The sequence below is a fragment of the Hippocampus zosterae genome, chromosome 21 (genome assembly GCF_025434085.1).
Source record: "Hippocampus zosterae strain Florida chromosome 21, ASM2543408v3, whole genome shotgun sequence".
Classification (NCBI taxonomy): Eukaryota; Metazoa; Chordata; class Actinopteri; order Syngnathiformes; family Syngnathidae; genus Hippocampus; species Hippocampus zosterae.
Window position 1 is genome coordinate 7,650,021 of NC_067471.1, and position 26,098 is coordinate 7,676,118.

General features: G+C 47.4%; 3 protein-coding genes across 8 annotated transcripts; all 3 read right to left on the reverse strand.

Moving 5' to 3' along the window:
- Positions 1-1,336: 1,336 nt before the first annotated feature.
- On the reverse strand, positions 1,337-9,843 carry strip2 (striatin interacting protein 2). 4 transcript variants are annotated; one of them, XM_052055182.1, is made up of 22 exons: positions 9,103-9,837; positions 7,776-7,845; positions 7,589-7,663; positions 6,881-7,015; positions 6,572-6,692; positions 6,435-6,503; positions 6,228-6,334; positions 5,995-6,122; positions 5,595-5,783; positions 5,158-5,208; positions 4,113-4,339; positions 3,870-3,935; positions 3,724-3,787; positions 3,579-3,650; positions 3,423-3,497; positions 3,236-3,333; positions 2,991-3,117; positions 2,611-2,711; positions 2,399-2,465; positions 2,192-2,296; positions 1,828-2,032; positions 1,337-1,759 (listed from the first exon to the last, which is right to left on the reverse strand). In XM_052055182.1, the coding sequence occupies exons 1-22, from the start codon at positions 9,211-9,213 to the stop codon at positions 1,509-1,511; spliced, it is 2,514 nt and encodes an 837-aa protein (XP_051911142.1). In that variant the 5' UTR covers positions 9,214-9,837; the 3' UTR covers positions 1,337-1,508. The 4 variants fall into 4 exon arrangements, with proteins under 4 accessions (XP_051911142.1, XP_051911144.1, XP_051911143.1 ...); XM_052055184.1 differs by lacking the exon at positions 9,103-9,837 and adding an exon at positions 7,920-8,411; XM_052055183.1 differs by lacking the exon at positions 5,158-5,208 and having other exon boundaries at positions 9,103-9,834.
- A 355-nt stretch (positions 9,844-10,198) lies between these two features.
- On the reverse strand, positions 10,199-21,633 carry ahcyl2b (adenosylhomocysteinase like 2b). 2 transcript variants are annotated; one of them, XM_052055192.1, is made up of 17 exons: positions 21,242-21,631; positions 15,829-15,937; positions 14,895-15,038; positions 14,707-14,807; positions 14,495-14,597; positions 14,323-14,417; positions 14,114-14,220; positions 13,778-13,894; positions 13,630-13,693; positions 13,437-13,525; positions 13,280-13,350; positions 13,103-13,197; positions 12,709-12,807; positions 12,530-12,598; positions 12,365-12,443; positions 12,142-12,262; positions 10,199-11,842 (listed from the first exon to the last, which is right to left on the reverse strand). In XM_052055192.1, exons 1-17 carry the CDS (start codon positions 21,566-21,568, stop codon positions 11,836-11,838), a joined length of 1,797 nt encoding a protein of 598 aa, XP_051911152.1. In that variant the 5' UTR covers positions 21,569-21,631; the 3' UTR covers positions 10,199-11,835. The 2 variants fall into 2 exon arrangements, with proteins under 2 accessions (XP_051911152.1, XP_051911153.1); XM_052055193.1 differs by lacking the exon at positions 10,199-11,842 and having other exon boundaries at positions 12,138-12,262; positions 21,242-21,633.
- A 481-nt stretch (positions 21,634-22,114) lies between these two features.
- tmem209 (transmembrane protein 209) lies at positions 22,115-26,003 on the reverse strand. Of its 2 annotated transcripts, none has more exons than XM_052055197.1 (14): positions 25,588-26,003; positions 25,330-25,388; positions 25,127-25,258; positions 24,824-25,047; positions 24,547-24,751; positions 24,194-24,369; positions 24,045-24,116; positions 23,865-23,961; positions 23,616-23,741; positions 23,439-23,536; positions 23,202-23,316; positions 23,023-23,120; positions 22,835-22,908; positions 22,115-22,705 (listed from the first exon to the last, which is right to left on the reverse strand). In XM_052055197.1, the coding sequence occupies exons 3-14, from the start codon at positions 25,188-25,190 to the stop codon at positions 22,651-22,653; spliced, it is 1,404 nt and encodes a 467-aa protein (XP_051911157.1). In that variant the 5' UTR covers positions 25,191-25,258; positions 25,330-25,388; positions 25,588-26,003; the 3' UTR covers positions 22,115-22,650. The 2 variants fall into 2 exon arrangements, with proteins under 2 accessions (XP_051911157.1, XP_051911156.1); XM_052055196.1 differs by having other exon boundaries at positions 25,529-26,003.
- Between the last annotated feature and the right edge of the window lie 95 nt (positions 26,004-26,098).

The following is a 26,098-nucleotide window of genomic DNA, read 5'->3' on the forward strand; positions in this document are numbered from 1 at the left end:
TGCACCCCACACAATGTAAATATCAGGCGCAGACGCAAATATTTTTTTACATTGTTTAAATGGAGCTGTAATTTATTTATTATGTCATGAATAAAACCTCTGCGGATCCGTAATTGCAGATTAAAAAGAACCGTCAACACCTTTGATTCTCCTCTGTACAATAAATGTCTAATTTTATAGTCTGTACAGCTTTGATGTAGAAAATAAATAACATTTGGCATTTTAAAACAGCACGACAACGGAGGGGATAGTGAGAAAGCTAAAACGCCACTCATATTTGTTTGGCACACCAGTAACAAAGTGAGTGATAGGTTCAGTCCAAGAATGTGCGAGTGTTCAGGATCTAAGAGTGATAAAGATTTTGTAATATAGTATCCTTGTAAACCTGAGATTCTACATGTATATTATTCAGAGGCATTAGTGAAATAAAAACAGTTGGGTGTGGTGGGAAACACAGAACTGAAAGTCAAGACAACCGTTTGAAATACAACAATGACAGTTTAGACAATTTTGTCTGTGCTTCTTTGGAGCCCACAATTTCCCTGAAGCTTTTCTGGTTGGCAGGTCAGGTAGAGAAAGAAATGTAAAAAAAGGCAATTGTGAGCTCTATAGTTTTTTTTTTTTGCAGTCGAAGGGCAGATTGAGAAGAACCCACCTAATTAGAATTCCCACTATGACCTCACTAAAGTCTGAGATTTGAAATAAAGTACATTTCTAAATAATTGAGATGATATGATCATGTCAGTAGGTATTTTGTGACCTTTTTAGGGGATGGTGTGGTTGGTAAACACGATGCTGTTAGTCTACAGATGTTTTAGGACACACTGGATTATACATTTGACTGTTTCACGCCCCACCCCCTTTAAAAACACACTTTTAAAAATCCTTTCAAACTCCAAATCAAAAAACAAACGTGCCTAGTGAAGACAAACTGTGAAAGAAATGTACAGCTTTTGACGAGAAAGTTCACCGCATACAAACAAGGATGGGGTCAAACCAGCACCCGTATTTTCAAAATGGGGGACTCAAAAAGCGGCGAACGGGGAAAACGACTTTGGAGGAGTGCATAAAAAGAGCGATAAAGGAGTCATAAAAGTCACTCTGTCATAAAAGTTGTTGCTACAAGATGTTGCTTCGGCAGGGGTTCTCAGACTATTGAGGTCAGTGTAAATTATATTTTTTTTCCTTCAAGGAACCCTGTCCAATCATAATTGCGAGGGGATTGGGACTGGTCGCATACAAAAACCCCCATAAAGAGTTGCCTATTTTCCACAAAAAAATAAAACAATCATATCAAGGATCTTAACTGCCCAAAAGATAAGGTAGAAAGGCCTAATTGTTTTATTATGTTTAATCAGACAATAATTTTATGCTATTTATTTAGTGAATCCTTAAAGATACCTCTCGAGAGAACCCGCGTTCTGCTACCTCAGTTCTTGGCCGCCTCCTCCGTACGTGCTGACAGCGTCGGCGTGGGCATGTCCTGTCGGTGCTCCCCCTGCCCCGTGTCACTCCTCCGCCAGGAGGCCCTCCCACTCGATGGGCTGCGCAAACACCTCCCTCTCCAGCCACATCTCGTAGCTGTAGTGGAAGTCGTCGGGCAGGTCCACGCGCTGGCCCAGCACGCTCTGCAGGCAGTTGTCCACGGGCGCAAAGTCGCCGTTGCGGTTCTTGTCGTAGCGCCGGCCGTTGAACCTCTCGATGCTCTCGCGAAGGGCGCACTCCTCCGCCTGGAAGTCCCAAGGCCGCGCGTCGATATCTGGAACACGTTGGACATTATTGCTTAGTCGCGTCAAATAAAATATTTTTTATTTTTAATTTTTTTACCGTTGCCGTAGGCCCAGTCGTCGTTAAGCCGGTGGCGAACCTTCTGGTAGATGGCCGACATGGTCTTCATGTTACTCTTCCGCCACTGGCGGCCCAAGTACTTGGTCTGGATTTTGAGCAGCTTGAGCACGTACAGTTGCATCATGGCCTGCTTGACCTTGAGGGCTCTCTTCAGGATGGGGGCTGACTTAAAGACCACCAACATCTGACGGGGCGGAGGAGCGGGTGGGAGGTGGGGGGGGGGTGCATAGTAAGGAGAGGCGCCAAAATATATTTGATGTCTGGAAAACCAAAATATTTCAAATGGTCTCTGCATAGGATGACCCTGAAAGACTGAGAATGTACTTCTTGCATCGCCTCTAACCATGGTCCGAGAGTGTTTCCACTTGGTCAGCTTGTTGAGGATTCTCAGCAGGTTAATGCAGGAGAACAGATTCCGCCAACAGAACTGGTTGTTGTCTCCAGTCTCCTGGCAACACAACAAACAGCACCACAGAGTGACTTTTGTTCATTCATGTATCGATTTGAATGCGCTTCGCCAAAATCGGGTCCGGCAGTTGTTTAGACTCACCAGGCTCTCGGCGGTGAGCTCAGGCATTTCATGGACGGCACAGTGGGGAAAGTCCAACACACATATACTGCATAGAAAAACACGTCATAGGGCTTGGATTGGAAATGGTTTTGCTCCAGGTGGTTGGAAAAGTTGCTCAATGTGGCAACCAAATTGCTCTATTACGTTGGCGCGTGGATTTACTTCAACCGAAAGAAGGTGGAGAAGCCTACCTGTTTTTGGCACTGATATAAGACATGATGTTCTGGTTGAAGAATTTGAGGATGAGCGGGATGCAGTTGGCAAACACCAGGTGCTGGGAGACGATCTCAAACTGGAGAAGGAAGAAGCCATTTGGTCAGTTTTGCAGATTCGAAAACTCAATACGCGATTTTTGGCCTATTGATACAACTGCTGTGTCTGTGATGTCTTCTAGCTGCCAGCAGAGGGCACTATTACTTCAACTTAAAAGGGGAGCCTATTAAAAAATATAAATAAAAAAAGAACACACACATGGTGCAAAAAAACGTTGACTCCAAGCAACCAAAACTGCTGCATGAGTGGTAGGGGGGGGGGGGGGGGGGGGGCAGAAGCGCCGAGGTGCAGGCGTCACCTGGTAGACGTGGTTGAGTTTCAAGTGTTTGAGGAGGAGGAGCAGCAGGGCCGAGATGGCCTTGACGATGATTTCTTTGTGGCGGTTGACGTCGATGCCCAGCTTCATGCTTTGGAGGACTGTGATGCTGCAGAGAAAAATAAAATAAAATAAAAAAACAGGCACCTTAACAGCCGCCGGGCTTGCACAACATGCGCATCGATCGCGTCATCGAAAGAACGGACGTCGGCGGCTGCCGCACTTACGGCATCTCCTCAGGCAGCACGTCGGCGAGGATGTTGATGGAGTCCGTTTTGGCTTTGGAGGTCGGCGCGGCGGCCAGTAGCAGCTTGAGGAGGGCGATCTAACGCAACAAGGAAATAAAAGCAAACATACCTTCAAAATGCGGGCGGCCATTTTCTCTCGCCAACTCCACACGTGAACAAAACCCACCACGTATTGGGAGAGGTTTGGAAGCAAGCCCAGGTAGAGAGTCTCTGCCGGCGTCTCTTCCACTTCCTCTTCGCCCTGTGCAGTGGTCGGTGAAAATTATAAGTGAAAATTAAGAGAGCGTCACGAGAAGCAAGAGAGAGAGTGTGAGGAACTCACCAAGCTCAGCGGACACTGTTGTAACTCCTCCTCGCGTTTCATCTGCACTTCGGCGATGGAGACGTATTTGTGCTGCAACATTCGGTTGTATTTAACTTTCAAGTACGGTACCAGAAGATTAAAAAGGACAGAGTCCCTCGCTCACCTGTTTAAGAGTCTTGACGCTCTCGTGGATGGGTCGGGGCAGGCCGACGAGGGTCTCGATGTCACTGAAACAGAAATTGGGAGGAGTTGACCTTGAATGAAATATCGGCGTGGCGATCAACAAATGCCTGCAGGCGGAGCACCGACTTTCCGAGGGTGAAGCCGATGAATTTGTTCCGACTGGTCTCCAGGAAGTGCTCGATGTCCTTCTCCCTGCGGGTACGCACGAGACAAATATGATACGTTACGTTTAAATGATGGGAGCAACACGATGGGGAGCATATGGCGAGAAATGAAGCCGAGAAGATTAAAAATAAATATAAATCTTCCGACATGCAGATGAAGTATTCTCTTTCAAATGAATGTAATGCTTTCAAAGGATGCATTAACCTGACTTTGGGGGCCCAAGGGAGGCCCTTGGGGAAGTTGACCCTCTCGGCGGGGGTCCGGAGGAGAGGAGGCGGCGGCTGGATGATGACATCGCGCTCCAACGGGTCTACCTCGCCCTCCATGCCGCTGTCGCCGTCCTCGGGGTCCTCCTCCTCGTCGCGGGCGTCGTCGTTCTTGAACGGGTCCCGCTCGTTGTACGTGTCCAGGCTGTCCTGTTTGACCAGTGGCTGAGGCGGAACGGTGGGGGGGGGGGGAATCACAAAGTACTTTATAATTTTTTTTTTTAAAAGAGCTTTTCATTTCAATATTTTAAATCCTAATCACCAATTTCAACAACTGCAAACAAAAGTCATTGAATGCGCACCCCCGCACAATTGCTATTGGAAACGTGAGACACGATACACACACACACACAAACACACATTTCGTGTCGACACAGTGTCGCTCGAATGAATGAGTGTGCGTGGCAGTAGTGCAAGACACCAGGCATGAGTCAGCGCGGTGGACGTTAGTTGCGTTGCTGCGGTGGATGGCGCGCCACCAGTGGTACTCACTGAGGATGCCGTACGAGTGGACAACAACATTCTCGACCAACAACAAGCCATTCCTGCTGTGAGGGGAGGCTGACTTTTTTTTTTTTTTGGGGGGGGGGTCAACTGCATTCAATGGCGGCCATCATGGAGGTGGACTGTCGTTAATGCATTTTAACGACCCCTTGCTGCAGTGTCTCCAGTGCATGGTTGTGTTGGAGGCAGTAATGTGATGGACACTACGTAGTAGCGGGATAGGAGGGCGGTGGGGGGGTGGGGGGGAGTGCTACGATTGTCTTCATGGGAAGGTGGGACCAGCGTCAAAGACAAAAAAAGCCAGCAAGGCAGTGCCAAAGCTCAAAATTCGGGCGTGAGCAGTCTTGGGGTATCCTGGCGCGAAAGGTCAGACATGAGGAGGGAGGAAGGCAAACGGAGGTGAGGGGAAGGAATGCAAAAAAAAAAAAAAAAAAAAAGCTCAATGCAGGGGGATAAAAAAAAAAAAAGCGGGTAAAGACCTGCTTCTTGGGAAAGGGACTTTCTCCTTCCAAGCTATCAACAAAGGCACTCTGTGGGGACACAAGGGAGAGGCGAAATGAGACACGATGAGGGCGATTAGAGGGCGAGCTCGTTGGCGAGCCTCGTTTGGACCCGGTTATAATGTTGGATGAGTTAGAGAGGGATTGCTTTTATGGAATGAGGGAAAAAAAAAATACCAACATGTACTCTCGGGTAAGTGTGTAGGGTGTGTTAGCGCTAAATGTTGCTTAGGTTGTCCGTTAAAGTGGGTGGCACGCTCTCATACCCAATGTTCTACACATCATTTCTGACATAGTCGCTGTTTATGAGTCACAAATTGTCTGTTTTGTTTTTTCTCAGGGATTTATTGACCAAAAAAATTTTTTTGTGTGTGTGTGTGTTTGTGGCGTGTGTCCAGTGTCGGGCGTTTCCGTACCCTGCGACTGCGCCGCCCTCTCTTCTGCTGTTGCTGCTGCTCGATGAGCTCCATGGCCGAGGCGGGCGGCGAGGCGGCTCTCATTGCCCGCACCACCTTGATGCTGTCCTCGGGGAGCGGGGGGAGGTTGAGACGCTGGCGGCCCCGCACCTTCATCTCCTGCAGCTCTTCAAAGCCCCCCAAGGTGAACTGGGAAGACGAGCGGCGCTACGCTTAAGCGATGCATTTTATTATTTTTTTTACACCGCGTGTCGTTTTCATCAAGGACAAAAAGCTGAGATGCTAAATAATGCCACGCTTGTTTGCTCTATTCCCGTGACCCCGATTTATGACTACCTGACTTTTACAGCACGCTTTGCGCAAATATGATGACGTTTCAAAATTGTCCGGCCTTACTCACCAGCACCGTCTTCCATAAAAGAAGCAGCACTTTCTTCATGGGGAAATGTGGCGCGTTCATGCTGCAGAACTTGGTCACCATGGAGAAGAGAAGCAGGGCAAAAGGCTCGCCGTTGTAGAGCGGTGCGCCTGAGTGGAGAGGGGGGGCGGGTTAATTTCCAACACCGCAACATGAAGCCTGTACTATTCATCGCCGGTCAATGGAGACCAACGCTTGACACGCGTTCTACCCACCGAGCTCGTTCTTGAAGGCCTCCCTGGCCGCCCTCCACTCCGGTGCGTCATCCTCCGTTTGAACTCGAATGGTCTCCACCATCAGGTACATGATGCTGAGCAAGACTCTTGAGAGCGACGATGCACGCGTTTCGTTAAATTTCATAGAAGATTCAAATGTATCGAGATGCTCGCAAGCCAACCCCCCCCCCACCCAACGCTCCTCACCGGAGTTCTGTGCTGTCTGCGAGGGAGATGGCGGGCTTCCTCACTGCACTGCTGCAGGCTTGGCTGTTGCTGCAAAAAATTCATACAAATGCATTTTTTGGCGTCTGATCTCATGTTGTCAGGGACTTGGTACTCACTCCATCTCCATGCTGAGAAGCTCCAGGAGGGCCGTGAAGATGCCCATGTCGTAGAGGAGGAAGAGATTGCGCCTGGACCAGCGGAGCACGTCTACCTCGGTGTCACATTCGTCAAACACCCCTGCGCGGTACAAAAAAACGATTCAACAAACCGACTTAACTCATTCACTGCCAACAATAGAGCAGAGTTTTGATTTCTACAGCCGTCAATGGCAGCGAAATGAGGTTTAAGAACAAAAACGAAGCCTTTGTATCTGGTTTCTTCCCAGAACCGCATCTAAAAGATTGCAACAGGCGGGAGCAGCATACCCTGAGCGAGGTAGAGGATGGCCCGCGCCACCTTCAGTCTCTTGTCACGGTCAGTCACCTCCAGCGCGTCCAGTAATCTCATCACATACGTGCGCCGCTCCTCCGCGCTCAAATCGATCCACCGTCGGCCACGGGCTGCACGAGGGAAGACGCGGGTGAGGTCATTTTCAAGGACACTTCCTTCACATAGCAACATCTGTGAAAAATATCGCTCCCGGGGACCTATAAAAGGTACTAAATATAAGATTAGTAGACATGTAACATGTGAAGGTACGCTACAGAGCACTTGGAGGGATTTGATGACAGGCCTTTTTTTTCTATCGTTTCTGTATTTTTTTTTTAAAGAGGCTACAGATAAAGAGCTCGTGCTGGAGCACCACTCATGCCTGCTTGCTGTAAATCTGCACTCAGTATGGAACAGAACCCTGCTCTTTACTCAACATGCACACCAATTATAAAATGATTTTCACAATTTTTTTTTTTTTTAATGAAACTGAACGTAGCTTAGCCTATGCTTGATTAGGACTCGACATCAGAGAGGATATTCAGTCCGCCACCTCCAACAGCTTAAAAAAAAAAAAAAAAAAGCAGCAGAGCTTTGATGTGCCGAGTTCCATCATCTTACACCAAATCGGCTTATGGAAGTATGGCATGCATGTCAGCAAAATAAGATTTTTTTTAAACTCCACACAAACACACACACAGTACCATGGCTTCGGAAGTCTTCCTCAAAGTAGTCTCTGTTCAGGCCAAACTCAGGCTCCTCGGTGTAGCTGTAAAGCTCTGGGAAAGACAACATTGCAACATTGGATGACTCACTGCAAAACACTGGATGTGGGCCATATTTGGCACCCAAACCCTACTTTTTCAAAACCAGAATTGTCAAAATTGGTACCTGAGAGTTCAGCGACGAGCGTGTCCGTGTCGCCGTATTCAAACTCCAGGTTGGGAGATTCCATGGAGCTCTAGAGGCCAGGCAAGTCAATAATGGTGAACGCAGAACACAATACAGCAGCCGATCACATTTTGGAACACCTACCGCGGTCACACCACAAAGATGTTAAAAGTCTAATAACGACGACACTAAAAGTCCTTCTTAGAGTAAAGTTGGAAAAAAAAAGTGAGGCCAACGCAACAGGAAGCAAGCCTCAATCTGCTCCGGGCAATGCAAATGAGTTCCAGTAGAGACAAAAACAGGTTAGCGGCGATCCTCACTACGGCTTAAGGACAATAAAAGAGAAAATATTTCAGTGTCTTGGCTCATGCAGTCACACACCCTTCCTGTGGACTTATGTCACAAAGACAACCCACGGCAGTGGCAGCAACAGCGTAGAGCTTTGGCACTTTCAACTACCGATGAGGAGTTACTGTCAGATTTTTCTTTTTGTTGCCTTAAGTATCGGTGGCTAGTTTTGGCAGCATCCGTAAGCACCCAATACCTTAAAATAAGGGCCAGTATCGACTTGATATTGATACCTGGTATCAGTACTCGCCCACCCCCACTTTTTTAATGAAAATATTCATTACATAGGAACGAGAAACTTTTAACATATACATAACCGTAAACATCAAATGAGTTTTTAAAAAGAGAGGCATTTGAAGAAAAGTGTAACCTCATTGACATTGATTGAAATTTAATGAACGCAATTTATTCAACTCATCAATTCCACAAATAATTTACATGTAATTAAAATGTACGCGAAAGCGGACCGAACCCTCGAAGCCATTTAAAATGTGACGTCAATGCAGGGTTGGCCCATTATTTTTTGATCATGCCATTTAAAAATCTAAATCAATCATGTGACCTTTGCAACGTTCAGACTAGGTCAAAATGTCATAGACGGGAGGTAGGCCAGCAAGGACACACGTAGCACAACATTGTTATTAATCAGCATATTGCTGCTGAATGATACAGTACTGTCCAATCCACGAATGTAAATATTAGATGGCATCCGTGCAGCAAACAGCAGCCACATTTCGCCACCTGCAGTCTCCACGTCGAGCAACACCGCAGGATTACGAGCAGAGGTTTATTTTTAGGAGCCACTCGCCAAAATAAGCTCTCAAGTGTGCCTGTCTGCATGCATGCTTTGGAGACAGCCGCGCGAAGAAAGGGACGTGCAGCTGGTACCGAAAAGGCTCCCCAGCAACAACCGCGCCACGGAGAGAAACCATAAATTTGCCGTTTCCGACGGACGCGAACGCCTCTCGTTTGTACCCACCTCGGACTCCTTTGGCTGTTCTTTGAACACATCTTTCCCTTTCGACCTCAGCCTGTCGCCGTTGTCGTTGAGGTTATTAAACAGAGGGACCTCCATGTCCTCCGCCAGCATGTTGATGGAGGGTCGACGCGGGCTCACGTGCCGGTCTCGGGGAAGGGGGTGGGGGTGGTTTGGGGTGAGAGACGGCGGCACACCGGCGGTAGAACAAGTTGGGAGCTTCTCCTTCCTCGTTTACGCGCCTCACGCCTCTCTGCTTGAAAACGTGTTGGATTTGTTGTCCCCGCACGCCTCGAAAGGGCGGTGCTAGACAATGATCATTTGGGAAAGGAGCAAGCAGGCCGAGCACAAACCAATTCGCCAAGTTAAGAAAAACACAGGATATTAATGTTAGAAAGTGAAAAAGAACGGGAGTAATTCAGGAAAGGAGCACGAGAGGGTCTGAGAGAAAAAAAACAAAGGACAGAAGAAAGATAAGGGACAGGAGGAAGGTATGAATGAAGGAGACAAGGATGTTTGAAAGGAATATCTAAGAAGGGAGGAAGCAGGAGGAAGAATGAAGGCAGGATGGACAGAAGGGAAGGAGACAAAGGAACAAATGATGGAATAATGAATGATGCCTTCACAAAGAAAACATGTTTCTGCCATCTTGAATATTGTAAAATGTGTGTTGAAGGCAGAGAAATAACCCAGCACACAGGGCCCACCGGATTTAAAATAAAAAAAAAATCATGGGAAAGAAGTCCCCACCCCCAAAAAATAAAATAAATCGACCTACTGACTGAATCCCAATCGTAATATTGAGGGATAAAAATTATGCTCTTTGATTGTTTTTTCTAAAATGGCTTGATGTATGGTGAACAAGCACCACATATACTCTGCATTGTTAAAAAAAAAAAAAAAAAAAAAAAAGACGACAGCCGAGGGAAGAAATAAAGGCCGTCAGTCAGCCGAGCTGGACGCTGATGTCAGAGATCAGCGCCGGCTCGGATGAGGTCAGGGAGGTCTTGACGGACCTCGGCAGCTGCACGCAAGCACACATACGCGACGCTACCATATCAACGGATCACAAAGACAGAAAAACAGAACGGCGCCAAGCTTTCAACTGTTTACATCTTTATTGGAGATTATTGCTCGTCATCTACCATCGTCACTTTCTGTCCTCTCTGATGGACAAAACACGTATGGGAATTTTCAGCATTTTTTTTTTTAAAGATTTACAACAATAAATACAGGAGATGATTTTCCTTACTACGTTTTTTTTAAAGGTTGTCATATCTGTATATAGAATGTGCGTATTCTACATATATATATATTACATACACGATGCTGGTGTCACCCCTGCCCACCCACCCCACGGGTCGGTGGTCAGTTTGAGGCTGACAAAAACGGAAATTCTCTCATCCTCAAACGCGCAGGCTTGGATCCTGAGGCAGCTGTTTATGAAGCAAACGTACACAAACGGAGACGGACACTCGCACGTTACCATCAGCACTCTCGAGGCCACGTGCGGGCGCGCATCACACGAGGGAGAAGGTTCGGGACAGCACGAAAAGAAACAGAAAAGCGCGAATGTCAGCGGGGAAATTTGGGGATCGAGTGTTCCGTCGAGCTTCTTGTGCTATCTCACAATTTTATTGTATTAGCGCAGCTGCAGCCCACGCGCAAATTCAGAATTTGAGCGTGATGAATGTGACAATACAGGAAAGAGAACAAGAATTTCAGCGTGGAATCTAAAATTAAAAAAAAGGCAAATTAGGATCCTGTTTGTTTCTTTCTGTAGATTTTGGCATGTTTGTTAATATAATCACAGTATTCCTTCGTATAGGTACATTTATTACACGCATAAATAGGATATTTAATTGCTGATCTCAATGACATTTCACGTAAGACAAGGAGAGAACAAAAAAAATGTAGAAAATTTCTCGTTTCTATATAAATATGTAAATATACAGTATGTCGTGATTTGACAACACTTTGAATACATTATGGTCTTTTTTTTTTTTGGTGGAAGAATTTAAAAGAAATCTCCCAAATGCCAAACACTTTTTTTTGTTTTGTTTTTCCCCCACGCTGAAGACGTTTGAGCATCTGGAAGCCGAGAGGCAGTTTGAGTGACGGCTGTAAGAACCAATCACTTTCCAGTCTGGCTTTAAAAAAAAAAAAAAAAAAAAAAAGGACCACGAGTAAATGAGGAGAAACAGCGCGTAAAGAAATAAAAATTAAAATAAATCAACATGAACTATTAGATCCCAACCCCTGGAATAACACGCGAGAATAAAACATGTATAAAAGAATCATGACAAAAAGAACAGAAGGGGGGCGCTAAATTTTGCTATCTTTCTTTTTTTTTTTATCATGTTTTTTTCTGATATAGTATATTTATATTTTGCATTGGTTGAATTTGTAAAAAGGCAACAGGGGGGGGAGAATTGCGACGCACAGGGAAAATCAAAAGTCCTCCCAGCTTCCCGGGAAGCGAGCTGGTGGCCGATAACGGAAAGAAGCCCCGCCCCCTCCCCAAACCAAGTTCCCTCAGGGTTTTTATTAATATTGTGGCGTGGGAATAAATTAAACGTCTGCCCCCTCAGGCCCGGCCTGAGCCCTGCCCTCCTCCCCACTTAGATTCTAAAGGATGTGTGTTGACTTTCCTGTCCCGCCATCCTCCACCTCGGCGGCTTCGTCAGGTCGGTGCGCTTCGGGGAGGACTGCCGTCTCCTCTCGCCCCACCCTGTTTTAGTACCTTGAGGGAAAGAAAACAAAAATGGGATAAACACAAAAAGAAACATGGGCAGCATGAGTTTTTGCTTGACTTTTTGCGCTTTCTACTGTCTTGGGTGGATAATTTTGGCGCCATGTACAGCACTTTACATACAGCGGCGGTTGTTTTGAAGCGCTCATATACAGTTGAGTTGAGAAAAAGGGTATTTTAGCCAAATCAGAAGCCTCAAGTCGTTTCCTGAAAAGTTGCTTGCAAGTCGTCAATATGTCGGAAAACACACACACACACAAACTGCGCGCCACAATTAAATGTTTTCCTACCTGTAATAGTTTGGCTTAAAGGGTCCGTTCTTGTTCAGGCCCAGATACTTGGCCTGCTCGTCGCTCAGCTCTGTCAGGTGCGCGTCGAACGTAGGCAGATGGAGGCTGGCCACATACTCGTCTAAAGGTGGGAGGCGTGGCGGGAGGGTGGTAGAATCAGAGTTGGGAAACCACAAAATTCAAAATACGCAAAGCTGTGAAAACAGAACTTCAAACACCGTACCCATCTTCTTGGGCAGAAGGTAAACGTCCTGTTTGTAGCGTCCGTCTGGAGCATTGTAGAGTTCGATCAAAGCCAGGGCCTGGCCGCGCACACAGACACACACACACACACAGTCAACATTCCTCCTGCTTGGCCAAAAGAGGCTTCACAATCGTAGCGCTGTACCTGGGTGGTGGCCGTGATAGAAAGTACAAATGTGGGCACGGTGGAACAGCTGAGGTTCAGAAGACGACCCTGCAAATTAGATGAAAAAGACAAAAAGGGAGAAAAAAAAAGTCTTTTACATTTGACGTGACATCAAGAGCAGCTGAAAAAAACAAACTCTCGAATGCATGTTGGAGTACCTCGGCCAACAAGACTATCCTCTTGCCGTCGGGCCAGATGACGTGGTCCACCTGCGAGCGCACCCTCTCCCAGGTCAGCTCGGGCGTCCGCAGACTCGCCTGCAGATTTGCAAACCAAAAGCATGCTTCTATTTTTTTTTTAAAGATAGGGATGCGCTTATTCCAATAATGCCTCATGAAATTTGGACAGCAAAAAGATCCTCGATCAGCTCTCAGGTTAAAGCCGGCAGTTACTATGACAACCACCGCTTAACTAATCTGTCCTGACCCAATCACGTATCACTCAGCCGCATTACGTACAATAAAAACCAACAGGCTCTTAGGATGATTATTGTGATGTCATAGGTAAAGATTCATCCCATATTAATATCAAGAAAGGAAGCTGGGTACTGACAACGTCAATCTCGGTATTAGAGTGGCCCATGTTGCAGACGATGCAGCCGTTCTTCATGCGGTCCAGGTTCTCTCGCACCACCACGTTCTTGTTACCTGACGGGGTGAACGCAACAGAAGGCCGAATAAAATCACCATCCATCTCACGATGGCGCTGTACAAAAAAAAGCGAAGGTACCCGTGCAGGTGATGACAATGTCCACTTGTCTGACGACTTCGTTGAGCTTCACCAGCCTGAAGCCGTCCATGCTGCCGTCGGCAAACAAACGCAAGCGTGAGACCCACATATGTCAATAGCGGCGTCGAGCGCGTAAACGGACACGGCTGCGGCGTACCAAGCCTGCAAGGCACAGATGGGATCGATCTCTGTGACGTAAACGATGGCGCCCATCGCCTTGAGGGCGGCGCAGCAGCCTTTTCCCACCTGAGGGCGCCAAACATCAAACACTCAATGTTGTATCATCCATCAAGTGAGCTGGATGCCGATCCATCACGTCAGCAAAAACGTCCCAGAGGGGTGAGCCTTACCTCTCCGTACCCGCACACCACCACTTGTTTGCCTCCAAACATGACATCAGTCGTCCTCTTCAAACTACAAACAAGCGCCAGTGGCATTCGGCTTCATTTAAATGGACTTTAATTGTTCGTGTATCAGGTCCAAATAAGGGTTCATTACCCGTCCAAGATGGATTCCCTGCAGCAGTAGAGGTTGTCAAACTTCTGCTTGGTCACGGAGTCGTTGACATTCATGGCGGGGACGCATAGCTTGCCGGCCTTGGACAGCTGGTAAAGCCTGGAAAGCATCAATTGTATCCAAGCAGTGCAATTAATTGCCTTCATCAATCAAATATCAGTGCTTCTCGAACTGCAATGCCGCAATTACATAAGTGCAGAAAAGCCAGCGATATCCATATTGACCACTGGAGGGCAGTGTGGCACCAGAAACTAAGTGAGACAACCCCCCCACCACCACATCTTTTTTTTTTTTTTTTTTTTAATCATTTGCGCCTACCTGTGCACACCCGTGACACTCTCCTCCACAATGCCCTTGATCTTCTTGAACATGTTGGGGTACTTTTTGTAGATCCAGTGGGTCAGGTCACCACCATCGTCCAAGATCTGGCGACGAGGAACGACGGAGGGGAGAAAGACAATACAAGACACAACTTGAGTCGAGCGAGTCCTAAAATTGGCGACTTGGTGTCGAGGAAAAAGCGCTACCATATTGGGCTGCCAGCCTTCCACGTTGACGCAGCGATCGATACACCACCAGAAATCGTCCTCCGACTCGCCCTTCCATGCAAAGACGCTGAAACCTGAACGCAGAGATATATCAGAAGAGAACAACACGTGCAGAGGAGAAGAAGTCAGGGCAAGACAGTGCGGGGCTCACCTCCTTCGGCCAAAGCAGCCGCCACCTCGTTTTGGGTGGAGTAGATGTTACAGGCCGCCCACCTGCACTGAGCACCCAAAGCTGACAGAGTCTCCATCAGCACCTGAAGGGTACGGACATTAAAAAAAAAAAAAAAATTGGCTCCAAGGAACCAAATATTTTGCAAGCTGAGGGCGGGTTCATTTTGTGGCGTCTTTCCAAGCTCTACTCACAGCGGTCTGGGCGGTGATGTGAGTGCAGCCCACCACCTTGGCGCCGGCGAGGGGTTTCTCGCCCTGGGCTCGCTTCCTCAGAGCCATGAGGGCCGGCATCTCTGGAGGGGACAAAAGCAGATGCTGGAGACGATATTTGTGTGAGTGTGTGTGTGTTTGGCCGGCAATATTCAGCTTTCATGACAAACCTTGCTCGGCTATCTCGATCTCTCGGCGGCCAAAGTCGGCCTGCTTGATATTTTTGATGCAGAAGTCGCCGTTGCCCTTCGAGTTCTTCTGCTGTTTGTCCCGAGGAGACGTCTCATCGTCGGAGCTGTCCGTGTACGACGCCGCTGGAAAAATCAACATGGCCGTTTTGTTTCGACTGCACTAAATATAATAATAATAATAATAATAATAATAATAATAAATAATAATAATAATTATTATTAATTTAATTATATTATTTAATAATTAAAAGCACACACACATATATATATATATATATATATATATATATGTTTTTTTAAATCCCAAGATTTGCAGCGGTATATGATATTGTCTAGCGGTGTTGACACACAGTAGCCAAGCGGGATATAAATAAGTCGAGACGGCAACAAATGTGGCGAATGTCTGGCACCGCGTGACGCCTGCACAAGCCGTTTGTGTCAAGGGGGACAACGCATCACAACCCCGCAAGCGCTTTCCAACACGCCAGCAAATGGGCGCCAGGTATAAGCGTCCGCTTTTTGAAGCAGCGCTGTTCAAAAAAAAAAAACGCTCGAGGAGGAAAAGAACAGAACAGCGCCTTGTGCCAAGACAGAAAAAGCTTGCTGGGATAATTTGAAGATAATGACAACCCTCTCTGGACTCATCCATGCGGACGTCATAAAATTGACAGTGTCCGACTCAGACGTGGCCTCGATGAGGGCAAGCGGTGCAGAAAAAAGATTTTTTTTTCTTCCTTGATAAATACTGAGAAGGCTATTGGGCTGCTCTTCAAAATACTTGGAAAGATTAGGGCCCTGACTTGAAAATAAGAGTCGTCTTGGGTAAAGTATGACCAACGGGAACATCAGAGGAATTTCGTTCCAAGAGATTAGAATAAATGCGCAAGAGGAGGAAGGGCGGACGAGGGCTCACCTGAGCTGTAGCTGTCTGTGGACGACTGCGAAATGGAGCGCGACAAGGAGCGGCGGCCGATCTTGGAGGGCCGCTTGTTGAACTCCTGCTTCTGGTCGGCAAACTGGATCTGGCGGGGCAACACGGGGAGGAGAGTTCAGAATCGGCGCTTTCGAAACCAGCCAAAGATTCATTTTTGCTGACTCCGGTTGCACCGAGGTCGGGGAGCTCTCAGGCTAGGCTCTTGTCGTCGCAGTTCTTTGGGGTCAGTGACCTCCTCGTCGCAATCCGGCCCAAACTGGTCAGACAATGCAAATGAATCGTTTCCCTTCTTCTATCTCTCTTTTCGGGGGCGTGACGGCTCGGTCACACATCGCTTGGAAGGCAGGGGGGCTTTGTCGGCCTTGATGGAAAATCTCGTCTTAAGCCGTTTTATGACGTGTTGCGATTTTAGATCAAATTTCATCGGCCGCTCATGATTAACCTGAGCGCCAAGTGCGGGGCCGACCATTCCGGCAGCTTAGCGGCTCCGAACTGAGCCCGGGGCCAATTAATGAATAATAAATGAGCGGCTCTCACACAAGAGCGCATTGTGCTGGCTTTATGTAAACGCACCTCATCGATTGATTAGCGGCTGGATTGCAGAACGCGGGGCCGTAAATTGATCGAAGATTAAAAGAGCAGCGGGGGACACGCTACCAAAACGCGTCGTCATAAACGTCGTGGCTTTTGCGGTCATTTCGCTATTCGCTGGCGCGCCTCGGTGACAGAGAATCTTGAAGGCCCAGCGACAGAGAAGATGAGGCTTCGGGTTTGACCGCTTCCGGGACGTTTCCGATCGATCAACTCGAGTGAAATCGGTGAGCGGGCGTTTAAAGATGAACACACACGCACTCGGGCTTCTCCTGCTAAGCTCACATTTTCCCAGCAAAAAAAAAAAGCAGAAGGAGTGCTTGTTTTCTTAGGTGCCTCGCTATAGGAGAGAATTTTACATCAACAAAGCAACAGGCAGCCGGGCCTTCAATCCGACAGCTGCTTCGTCCGTGGGTGGTTCCGAACGATCGTCGCCATTTCGAGACCTCATTCGGGACCTTCAGCCGGTCCACCGAGGGAGCCCTTGATTTTTCTCTTCTCCAAAATGGCCACGAGCGCCACACAAGCATGGGAGGAGGCGGGGTGGGGAGAGGGGGGGGGGCGGTGTATGCCAAGATACTGTCAATTCAGCGTCATCAATCTGCACTCACAGTTATGTAACTTGATGGGCCAAAGCTGGGCATTTGCACGACAATATGACCCAAAAAAAAAAAATAGACAGGGATCCCTCCCGCGTCACAGGAGACTGATCCGCAAGCTTTGCCATCTGTTACTCAACGACATTACATAAAGGGCCGCCGATATATTATTTTGCATCGGGTGTCAGGGAGCAATCGCAAGGTATGAACGAACGGCTTTGGTGGCCACGACCGACGGAGAGCGTCAAAAATTTCAGCAAGAGAAAAGCTCGCGTGGGCCATTCCTTTAGAACGCTCCTCATCCTACTTCACACGTGCGCCCACCCTCGGGAACAGCCGGAGAAAGGAGGGGGCGGCGGCTAGCGTGAGGTGGCCCGTCCGATCGTCCGCGTGTGCGCACGCTGCCCCGGGTGATGTAAGAGCGCTTCCTGCTGATTTATGTGCGCTGACAAGCGCCGGCGTCGACAACAACGGGGCGCACACATGCACGCAAAGCACACGGGCGACCAGTGGCCTCGCACGTGCATTGCCAGAGGCTTCGTGTCAACTGGGCGTCCGCTCTAGAGTAGCAGCCACGAGGGTGTCAGTTACACCAGCGGTTCCCAAACTGGGGTTGCCGGTACTCCAGGGGGTCCACCAGCAGTAACCTGGAGGTCCAGAAAAGAATTCAGTTGTATCATTTAAAATAAAAAAAACGATAAGTCAATAGATAGGTCTGGTCACACAAAATCAACATATGCGTTTTCCTGCTACGTCAGTCAGCCTGAGGGCCGACCCACAATTTGAACGCCCGGTCGGATAATCTGTGACTCAGTGTTGTGATGTTTGACTAAAGGGCCGCAGTGGAAAAATATTTGATGGCGCGTCACGTCAACGGCGTCGAGGCTTTTTACGCCGTCGCGCTGTTGAGCTGTGACAAATATGAGCAGATGCCAACTGGGGCAAACATCCGCCGGTGCTTGCCGTCCAACCTGTTACCTTCCAATGCCTCTATAAAGCCTTTCAGTGGACCCAAAGGCTAGGTGGGTCATTCATGCTGGTAATTCCCACAATTAACCTCCAAACGTTGGGGGGGGGGGGGCGCGCTGGATGTTTTCAGTGGGAGTGCTCCATTTCTGCCAATGTTTGTTTTGTATTCATCTTCCTGCTACTCTGCCAAAAAAAAAAAAAAAACCCAGCTGCCTATCCCTAAGGGCCGACCGACTATAATTACATCAAACAGAACCGAGGCAGGGGTGGGGGTGCTCTATTTTGCAAAGAAACACAACAGGTCAATGAGTCCCATCTTCGGGGGTTGGGCTTCATCCTACAGACTGTCTGTAGTCATTGCGCGAGGTCTTGAGGAGATGCGCAGAAGCGCAAGAAAAAAAAAAAAGGCAAAAGCCGACTGTGACCACGGTTCAAAAACAGCAACTCATTTTAAAAATTGTTCTTGTTGCATTTACCGTCACGCAAGAAATCGAGCCGACGTCCACTCGCGTCCAACTCACTGGTCACATTCCCGCGACGCGCTCGTTTGCCAGTGATGAAACCGAGAGGGTTTAACATTCCACACGAGCGCACGGGTGAAATTGGGGAACATGAGCCGAGCGAAATGACGCGCACGGCATCTTTTGCGATTGGAAAATGGCAGTCGAGATGTCCGTTTGAATTGGATTCATTGTTCAGCCCTCGTTAATTGGGCGTCATTGTACTCGAGCCGAACGGCAGGAACCCCCCCCCCCACCCCTACGTGCGATGAGAAGGCGGCGTGTCAAAGCGCGACGACGGCTATTCAAAGGGGTGTCAAGGACCAACAGTCCATTTCCTGATTTGGCCTCAAAGGACGGAAAGGAGGTGGCGAGCGGGGCGTGAATGGGCGGCGCGCTTTTACCCAACGGCGCCGCTGAGATTTCGGCACTGGCGCAGGCCGCGGCAATTCACTTTACGGCCGGAACAAAAGCATCGTCGGTGAGGAGATGAAGCGGGGCAAAAAAAAATTCATAATAATCAGGCAGGCTGACATAAAAAGCTCCGCGCGAGCCTGTAATGGAGCCCCGGAACAGCCCGAAGTGGCTTTCACTGATAGCGCCTTAAATTGGCAACAAATGGCCTGAAAGAACAGCCGACGTTCTGAGACTTGCCATTTTACAATTATTACCAGGCCGATTAATCTTTAACAGCCCTAAAATACGGAAGGTACATTTTGTGCAACCTCTGACAATAATCAACACGATCCACGATAACTCAATAAGCAGCCAAGTCTCGTCGGCAGCATTAGTCCAACACGGAGCTATAATTCGCTCGGATGATTGGCCACAGGTGGATTTCCGAGTTGATTTCCACTGGAACACAGGAAAACGAGAGGCCATTCGGGGAAGGAGGGGGGGGGGGGGTTCTTGTGTTTTCCTGACGCCGCAGTGCAAAATTCCCTCGTGTGTGTGTTGCACGTCATGAGGATGCTTTGGGGCGGTTCACACTCGCGGTACAAATCTGGTCAGCTGCACACGGCGGATGGCGACCCGACCGAACGGGACACGTGCCGGATACTTGAACCGAATTTAAATGCGCTACGGGACATATTTTACTTTTACATATTTTATTTTGCCATCTTTTCCGGTTGAGGATCAACAGGCGAAATTTCATGAAAAGGATTTATAGCCTTTAATCCACCTGGTGGCATTTTTTTGTCTTTTTTTTTTTTTTGGAAATACATAACCCGTTCCTCCGTTCACTTCACTTCACATGTAGGGCGGCCACAGGTCACGCTGTAAGCCTGTTAGCAATACCGGGAACACCAGATTAGCGCATGTGACATTACGTTACATCAAATCAGGATGAGCTGGAATCGTACGTTGAATTCGCTGTGCTTTTTTTTGGGGGGGGCACCTGGTGAATGTCACGGAGGGGGAAAAAAAAAACGGGACGGTAGAGAATGATTAACTGTAGGTAACAGATGGTTTGTTGCGGGAAACCATCTGGGATGTTTGCCTTGGGGGGGAAAAGCATGCATTAAGAAAAAAGACAAGTAGTCAGATGAGCTGACAGTTTTTTTTTTTTTGTTGTTGCTTTTTTTTTCTGAAATGGATTCTGAAATGATATTTCACACTAGCCTTCATTGTACCACTGCGGGAGACTTGACAGAAGTTGGCCGATGACAATGAAACCAAATCGCGCGTTGAAAACTGCTCACATCTGGGCCGCGCTTACAACACAGAGCTGGCGTTTTAATCCTCTCACGAGGGGACACGATGGAGATTAAAAGCGTTAACCAGTTGTCAACACCGCCCCCCCCCCCTCACCAGCTCCCATTTTTTTACTGGACTGGATGACTCCAACAGATGTATTCTGTGTTCATATATGTCCAACGCTGTTTGCCATCAGCGCCCCGCGTAGCTGTCGACTATAAATAAACCACCTTCTGCCCTGCCGGATGCGAAGGGGGAATTAATATTGCTTCAAAACAATCCCCCGTGGAACGCCAGTCATCGTCCAAATTGAACTGTTAAAAACAACATAGTACGGCTAGTTTTATGGTGTAATATCACCTTTCAACACTAGATGGCACTTAATACGACCTTAAGAATTGTTTGCAGATTTGGGATGATATTCAAGACAACATGGTACCTCAATATTATCATTTAGAGTGAGTTATTATATTATTATATTGAGAGCATATTATGTACGTACGCACATATTTTGTCGATATTTAAAGTGTGATTTTTGTCGTTCAGCTAATGAGGAAGTGTGGGTCCAGGTAGAAAACTGAGGCCATCTCCAGCATTTATGTTATTCCAAGAAACGTATCGTGACAAGTAGAACCATTAAATGCTCTTCAACTACCACCACACGTGATTGTTTCGACGTAGTCGTGTGTAGATTATCCTATTTGGGTTATTTTAGTTTGATCCTGTTTTAGTTTAAAGTATGTGGCGTGGCTCCATAAAAGCTTGGGCAACACTGGGTTAGTAAAGGAATGTCAAGGAAAAACGGCAGTACTTGGCGGCAGTTTGACGGTTCACCTAATACTTATTTTAAAGTAGAACTAAGCATTTAATAGATCGTCTTCAATGTTGTGAAATATTGTAACGTGATGTTCTGAGCGTAAGTCACACTGCTGAATCAGCCTGGTTAGCATTGTTAGCTTCGCCACACATTAGAGAGCGTGCGCTGGAGACGGGGAAAGAAGGCAAAAGGCAGAAAAAATAAAAGGTTCTACTCGCCTTTTTCATTCGCGGCGCCTCAGCCACGGTGCCGTCCCGGTTAACGAACGCCTCGCCGCCGTTCTGCTGCGGGTCCGGCCGCTTCATAGCCGACGCCTGCGGCATCTTGATGACGTTCGGGGCGAGCAAGCCCGGGTTGCCTTCCCCGGCATTGGCGGGTAGCTCCGCGGTCGGGGACGCTGCGGCGGTGGAACCGGACTCGCGCGGGTAGCTTCTCGCCATTATTCCTTCTGACGTCGGTGTAACCGGAGAATCGGCGGGTAATTCTTTGCCGACGTCTTTGAGTTCGACCTCTGCCATTTTCGCTGCCACAACCTGCACTGACATCGTTACACTTTTCACCAAGTCCCTTTCTGTGGAGGCGAGCGGATGTGAGTGGAGGAAGCTCGGATGGCAAATGCCTTATGGTCGTTGTAGTTCTTCACGCGTATTTGGACTACAATGGCTGCGGCCCACTTGCTAACAATGCCAATTGCGCGACCGGGACTTTAGATTTTTTTTTTATTGCGTTTCAATTCGTGTTTCTGTTACATTGGATAGCCCTAATAGTCATCGCAACTATATTTTGAAAAACCCCAAACCCGAGGTGCGTTGTGGGAAATGTGTTCGCTTTGAAAGGCGCAGCACTTAACTACCAAACAACACAGATTTCGCCACTTATTGGGTCTTTGGGACAACTAACCGATGCGAATTCCCAATCACTTCCACACACCCCCAGTATTTGCATTTTTACTGCTTCTTACCAGGTCGTTTGGCTTTGAGGCAGCGCAACGCATCACATTACAAAACTCACGCTGTGCATCTGCACTGCATCAAACCAGACAAGGTCAGGGGAAAAGGGGGAACAACAGCGCTCTCTCGTGGTCACAAAGAAATGTTGGAAGAATTTTGTTTTATTCATTTACAAGTCCCATGTCTAAAAATCTCAGCATTCATTTCTACAACTTGAAAAAAATACAGCCACATATTAGCATTCGCATTCAAAGTTGAAAAGAGTTTTTACATTCAGTTGACTTGCACTTCCAAATGCTTTTCATTTACGCATGCTTCACTCAGAAAGAAACAAAGAACAAAGAGAAAGCTATTGAGTTGAAGAAAAAAACAAAACATACAGTTACCAATTGTGTTCTCTTTTTTCTGCAAACTGTTCAACATTCAACCAAACGAGCATTGAGCCCTTAAACACTCCACAGACTAAATTGAGGTCGATGTGTTTGACATGTTCTCAGTGCTAATACATTGATATCCGTTATTCTGACATTTTGGTATAAGTACCGGTATTTGACTGTCTGAGTGCTGTTTTTCTACTGCTGCAATAGAAGTCCTGAAAAATATGACTACTGATTGAAGAAGGGGTAGGAGGGGGGAAAAAAATCACTTGGAAGTTGTCGATTGTGAACTTTGACAAGTCAGTCCTCAAAAATCCACAGAATATTCACGCCGGATAGGCCGAGGTTTACTCGCCTGGATAAGAATGACATATAAGTTGAGCGAAATATCTTAATGTCCCATTGTGTCATTTTTGCCATTGTTAAAACATCACAATTTTTCAGAAATGTCAATTAAAAAATAAAATAAAATAAAAATACTCACCCAAGCATTCCTGACTCCTTGGTCTTAATGACATAGAGGAACATGAGGATTGTATGGAACAAATTATTCCTGCCCTACATCAGAAATGAAAATGTGTTTCTTTTTATCACTTTTTTTCCTACAGTACGCAATTAAACTCATGGTCCGGCTTATTTTTTGAAAACGGGCTGTCGTGTGCTGCGCGTCACCTTCGGCAGACTGGAGATGTGTCCCTGATAGATGAGCTGGTAGTGAGGCGGCGCGGTGCAACTCTGGTGGATGCAGAAGAGGTTCTCCTTTGTCACATCTGGAGGCGGACGAAAGAAAAACTGACCGGGGACTCACTTTGGGTTTTATGTGTGCCTTTTTCTGTGTACGCGCAACTCACCGGGTTTGTCCGGGATGTGGCTGAAGTGCTGCGAGGTGAACGTCTTCCCGTCTGGATATTTGGGGTGAGGAGGCAGTCTGGAGTCCAGGTAGGTGCAAAATATATGCATGAGGATCTAGAGTGGGCACACACACGAGGAAATGTGCAAAAATGCTTTCAAGGCGCGTGCGTGTGTGTGTGTGTGTGTGTGTGTATCCGAATAAGATAAGATAAGATATCCTATCTTATAGTACACACAGCACAATCTGTGGGGAGGTCCGTATCCCACTTCCGGTTCTTCAGATCACCCCCTCGATTCCATCGAAAGGAGCTCATGCAACCACTGTGTGCCAACTCTGTCGATTCCAAAACACAAGAAAACGTTGCGCTTGTAAGCAGGGCCAATTTTCCCCACACATGCCATGTGAGCCAAACCTTTGATGCGATCCACCAGATATTCTTGATTGGGAGTGATGTCCAAGTACTGGACCATGGAGTTCAAAGTAGGAATGGATGAGGCTTTCATCACGGCGGCCTGTTTAAGACTGCTAATGCTGGCCTCTGGTGCAGGGAAAAGAGGGGAACAATTATTATTTACATTTTTTGTCTTTTCATTATCTGTGCACGGCATAGCTCATCTGTCCATTTTAAAAAAGAAAATGGAGCCCTTTGGCAGAAGTTTACCTCCAATCTGAAGTTCAGGGCAACCCATCCTCCTGAGCTGAGTGTTGACCGAGTCCATTTCCTTGACCAGGGGGACTAAGATGGTGTCACTGATCCACTGGGAAAGCACAAATAGCATCTTGCATATTTTAACACGGAGTCGGTGTTGATTTCTTTGTTTGCGACGAGTCCACGACTTACATTTCGAAGCTTCGCCGTCCAGCCGTCGATGCGGTCCACGACAGGGCGGCTGGTTGTGATCCTCGCCCACACCTGCACGAAATTCAATCCACGCGTTATTTTTTTTTGGAATGCCACTCTGGCATACGACTCGTACACATCCGGTTGACCTCCTCCGCAGCCTGTTTGGAGCCCGGGTCCGTTTCATCCTTGTGGGCGGACGGCGCCTGAGAGCGGCAGGCGGGCTGGTACAGGAACTTCCTCAGACTCTGCGCGTAGTCCCCCACTGAGCGGTTGTAGTTCCAAAACGTCGGACTGTGACTTGGGGAGACAGATTCTGGACTCCCTAGATGGGCAAAATGAAGAATTAGAAAAGTGCAGTCGTGAGGTCGACATCGGCTACACAGTACAGAGAGCAGAGAAGTTATTGTTGATCATACCATCCACAGTCAGGGTTTCATAAAATAAAATAAAATACACACAAGAGGAAAAAAAAATAATTCAAATTTACAAATCATTTTACCAAGCTGACTTCGGTGACTCTTCTCCTCCTCCGTGCGCAGGAATCGCTCAAGGCTTTTCAGATCCTCCATGTAATCCTCCTCGCTTCCGGGCGAGTTAAACACAGAGGGTGACGTGCGGTACCGAGCCCTCAAAACGGAGCTTTCCGGCGTCCCGATGCTGCTCGGGTATGCCGGGGATCCAGGCGATTGACTGTAGCTCAACACCTGTCAAGAGAAAAGTCTGAATATTTGTAGTCAACCGGTGAATTTTATATCACGTTATGTCATGTTACGTACCTTCCCAAAGGCCACAGAGGGCGAATAAGGAGCACTACTTGGGGTGGTTGTACTACTGAGAGATGGGCTGTAGCCTGCCACACAGCTCGGAGAAAACTTGGGGCTGGCGGTGGCAGAACGCGAAGGGCTGAAACTCAAAACGCTCTGGCCCTGCAAAGGGGATGACTCCGTCGAAGCGGGGGTCTCCTTTTTTTCTGGCCTCTGGGGAGGAGAAGCTTGAATACCTGCAAGAGGACAGACAAAGCAACAGGTGCAGTTTGAACCAGTCTTCTTGAAGAAGAGTTAATCTTATTCAAGACTTACTTGTGTTACTCAGCCCCAAGAGCCGATGCTGCTCCAGGGATACAGCGATAGTGGACGGAGTCATAGTGTACTTAAAGTATTTCCAGAGATCAAAGAGACCGATGAGGGTAAAAAGCAAGACTAGAGCCAATTCTGCGATGAGAACAACATTTTAAGATCATTTTTGTCGGCAAATGTAAAGTTTGGTAGCTGAAGAGACTCACCGATGTACCAAATAGGCCAGTAGGTGATGTTGTAGTATCGGCTTAACAATTTTCCAGACCTAAGAAAAAAAAAAAAAGTACCATCACGACTTCAATCATGAGTGACACCAAGGAGTATTTACCTCACACACGGTGATACGTTAGAGCGAATTGTGAAAACTATCAGAAAAGTCATACAACTGTGAGGATCTAAACTTACATTTCAGTGTAAATCATGCCAGCCAGGGACATTTTTAGAATAGCCCAGGCGACCATCACCTGGCGAGCTTGTTCCTCTCTCCTCATCCTCAGTGCCTTGTCAATCATGTTGGGCACCCCCTCCTTCGGTGGGGTCAACATCTTCATCAAATTCAGGCCAAAAAAGGACCAAAATTACGAAGATTCACACAAAAAACTCCAAGATAATAGGGGATCGTGTACTCGTGTTAGTTGAGTTGCTAACTTAGCTAAAGTTAGCCCGGTGCCTCAAACATTGGTTTCGCAAACATGGAAAGGTTTAACGAGATGTATTGTTTACGTAACGTTACATTACAAATGTCTAAAACAAAGACTATCGTAAAAAAATACTGTATGGCACATTATAACATTCATAGTACGCCAAGGTTTAGAAAGGCAAATCGTTCCATGTTTTTTTTCCCCGCTCTCCCCTGACCCGGAAGCAGAACTACGTACGTCCGGGCTTTCCCGGATGTTGTCCCTTTCGCCAGACAAATTTAGAATTAAATACTGTAATGACAAATACAATAAATATATTCACCCACTACTCGCC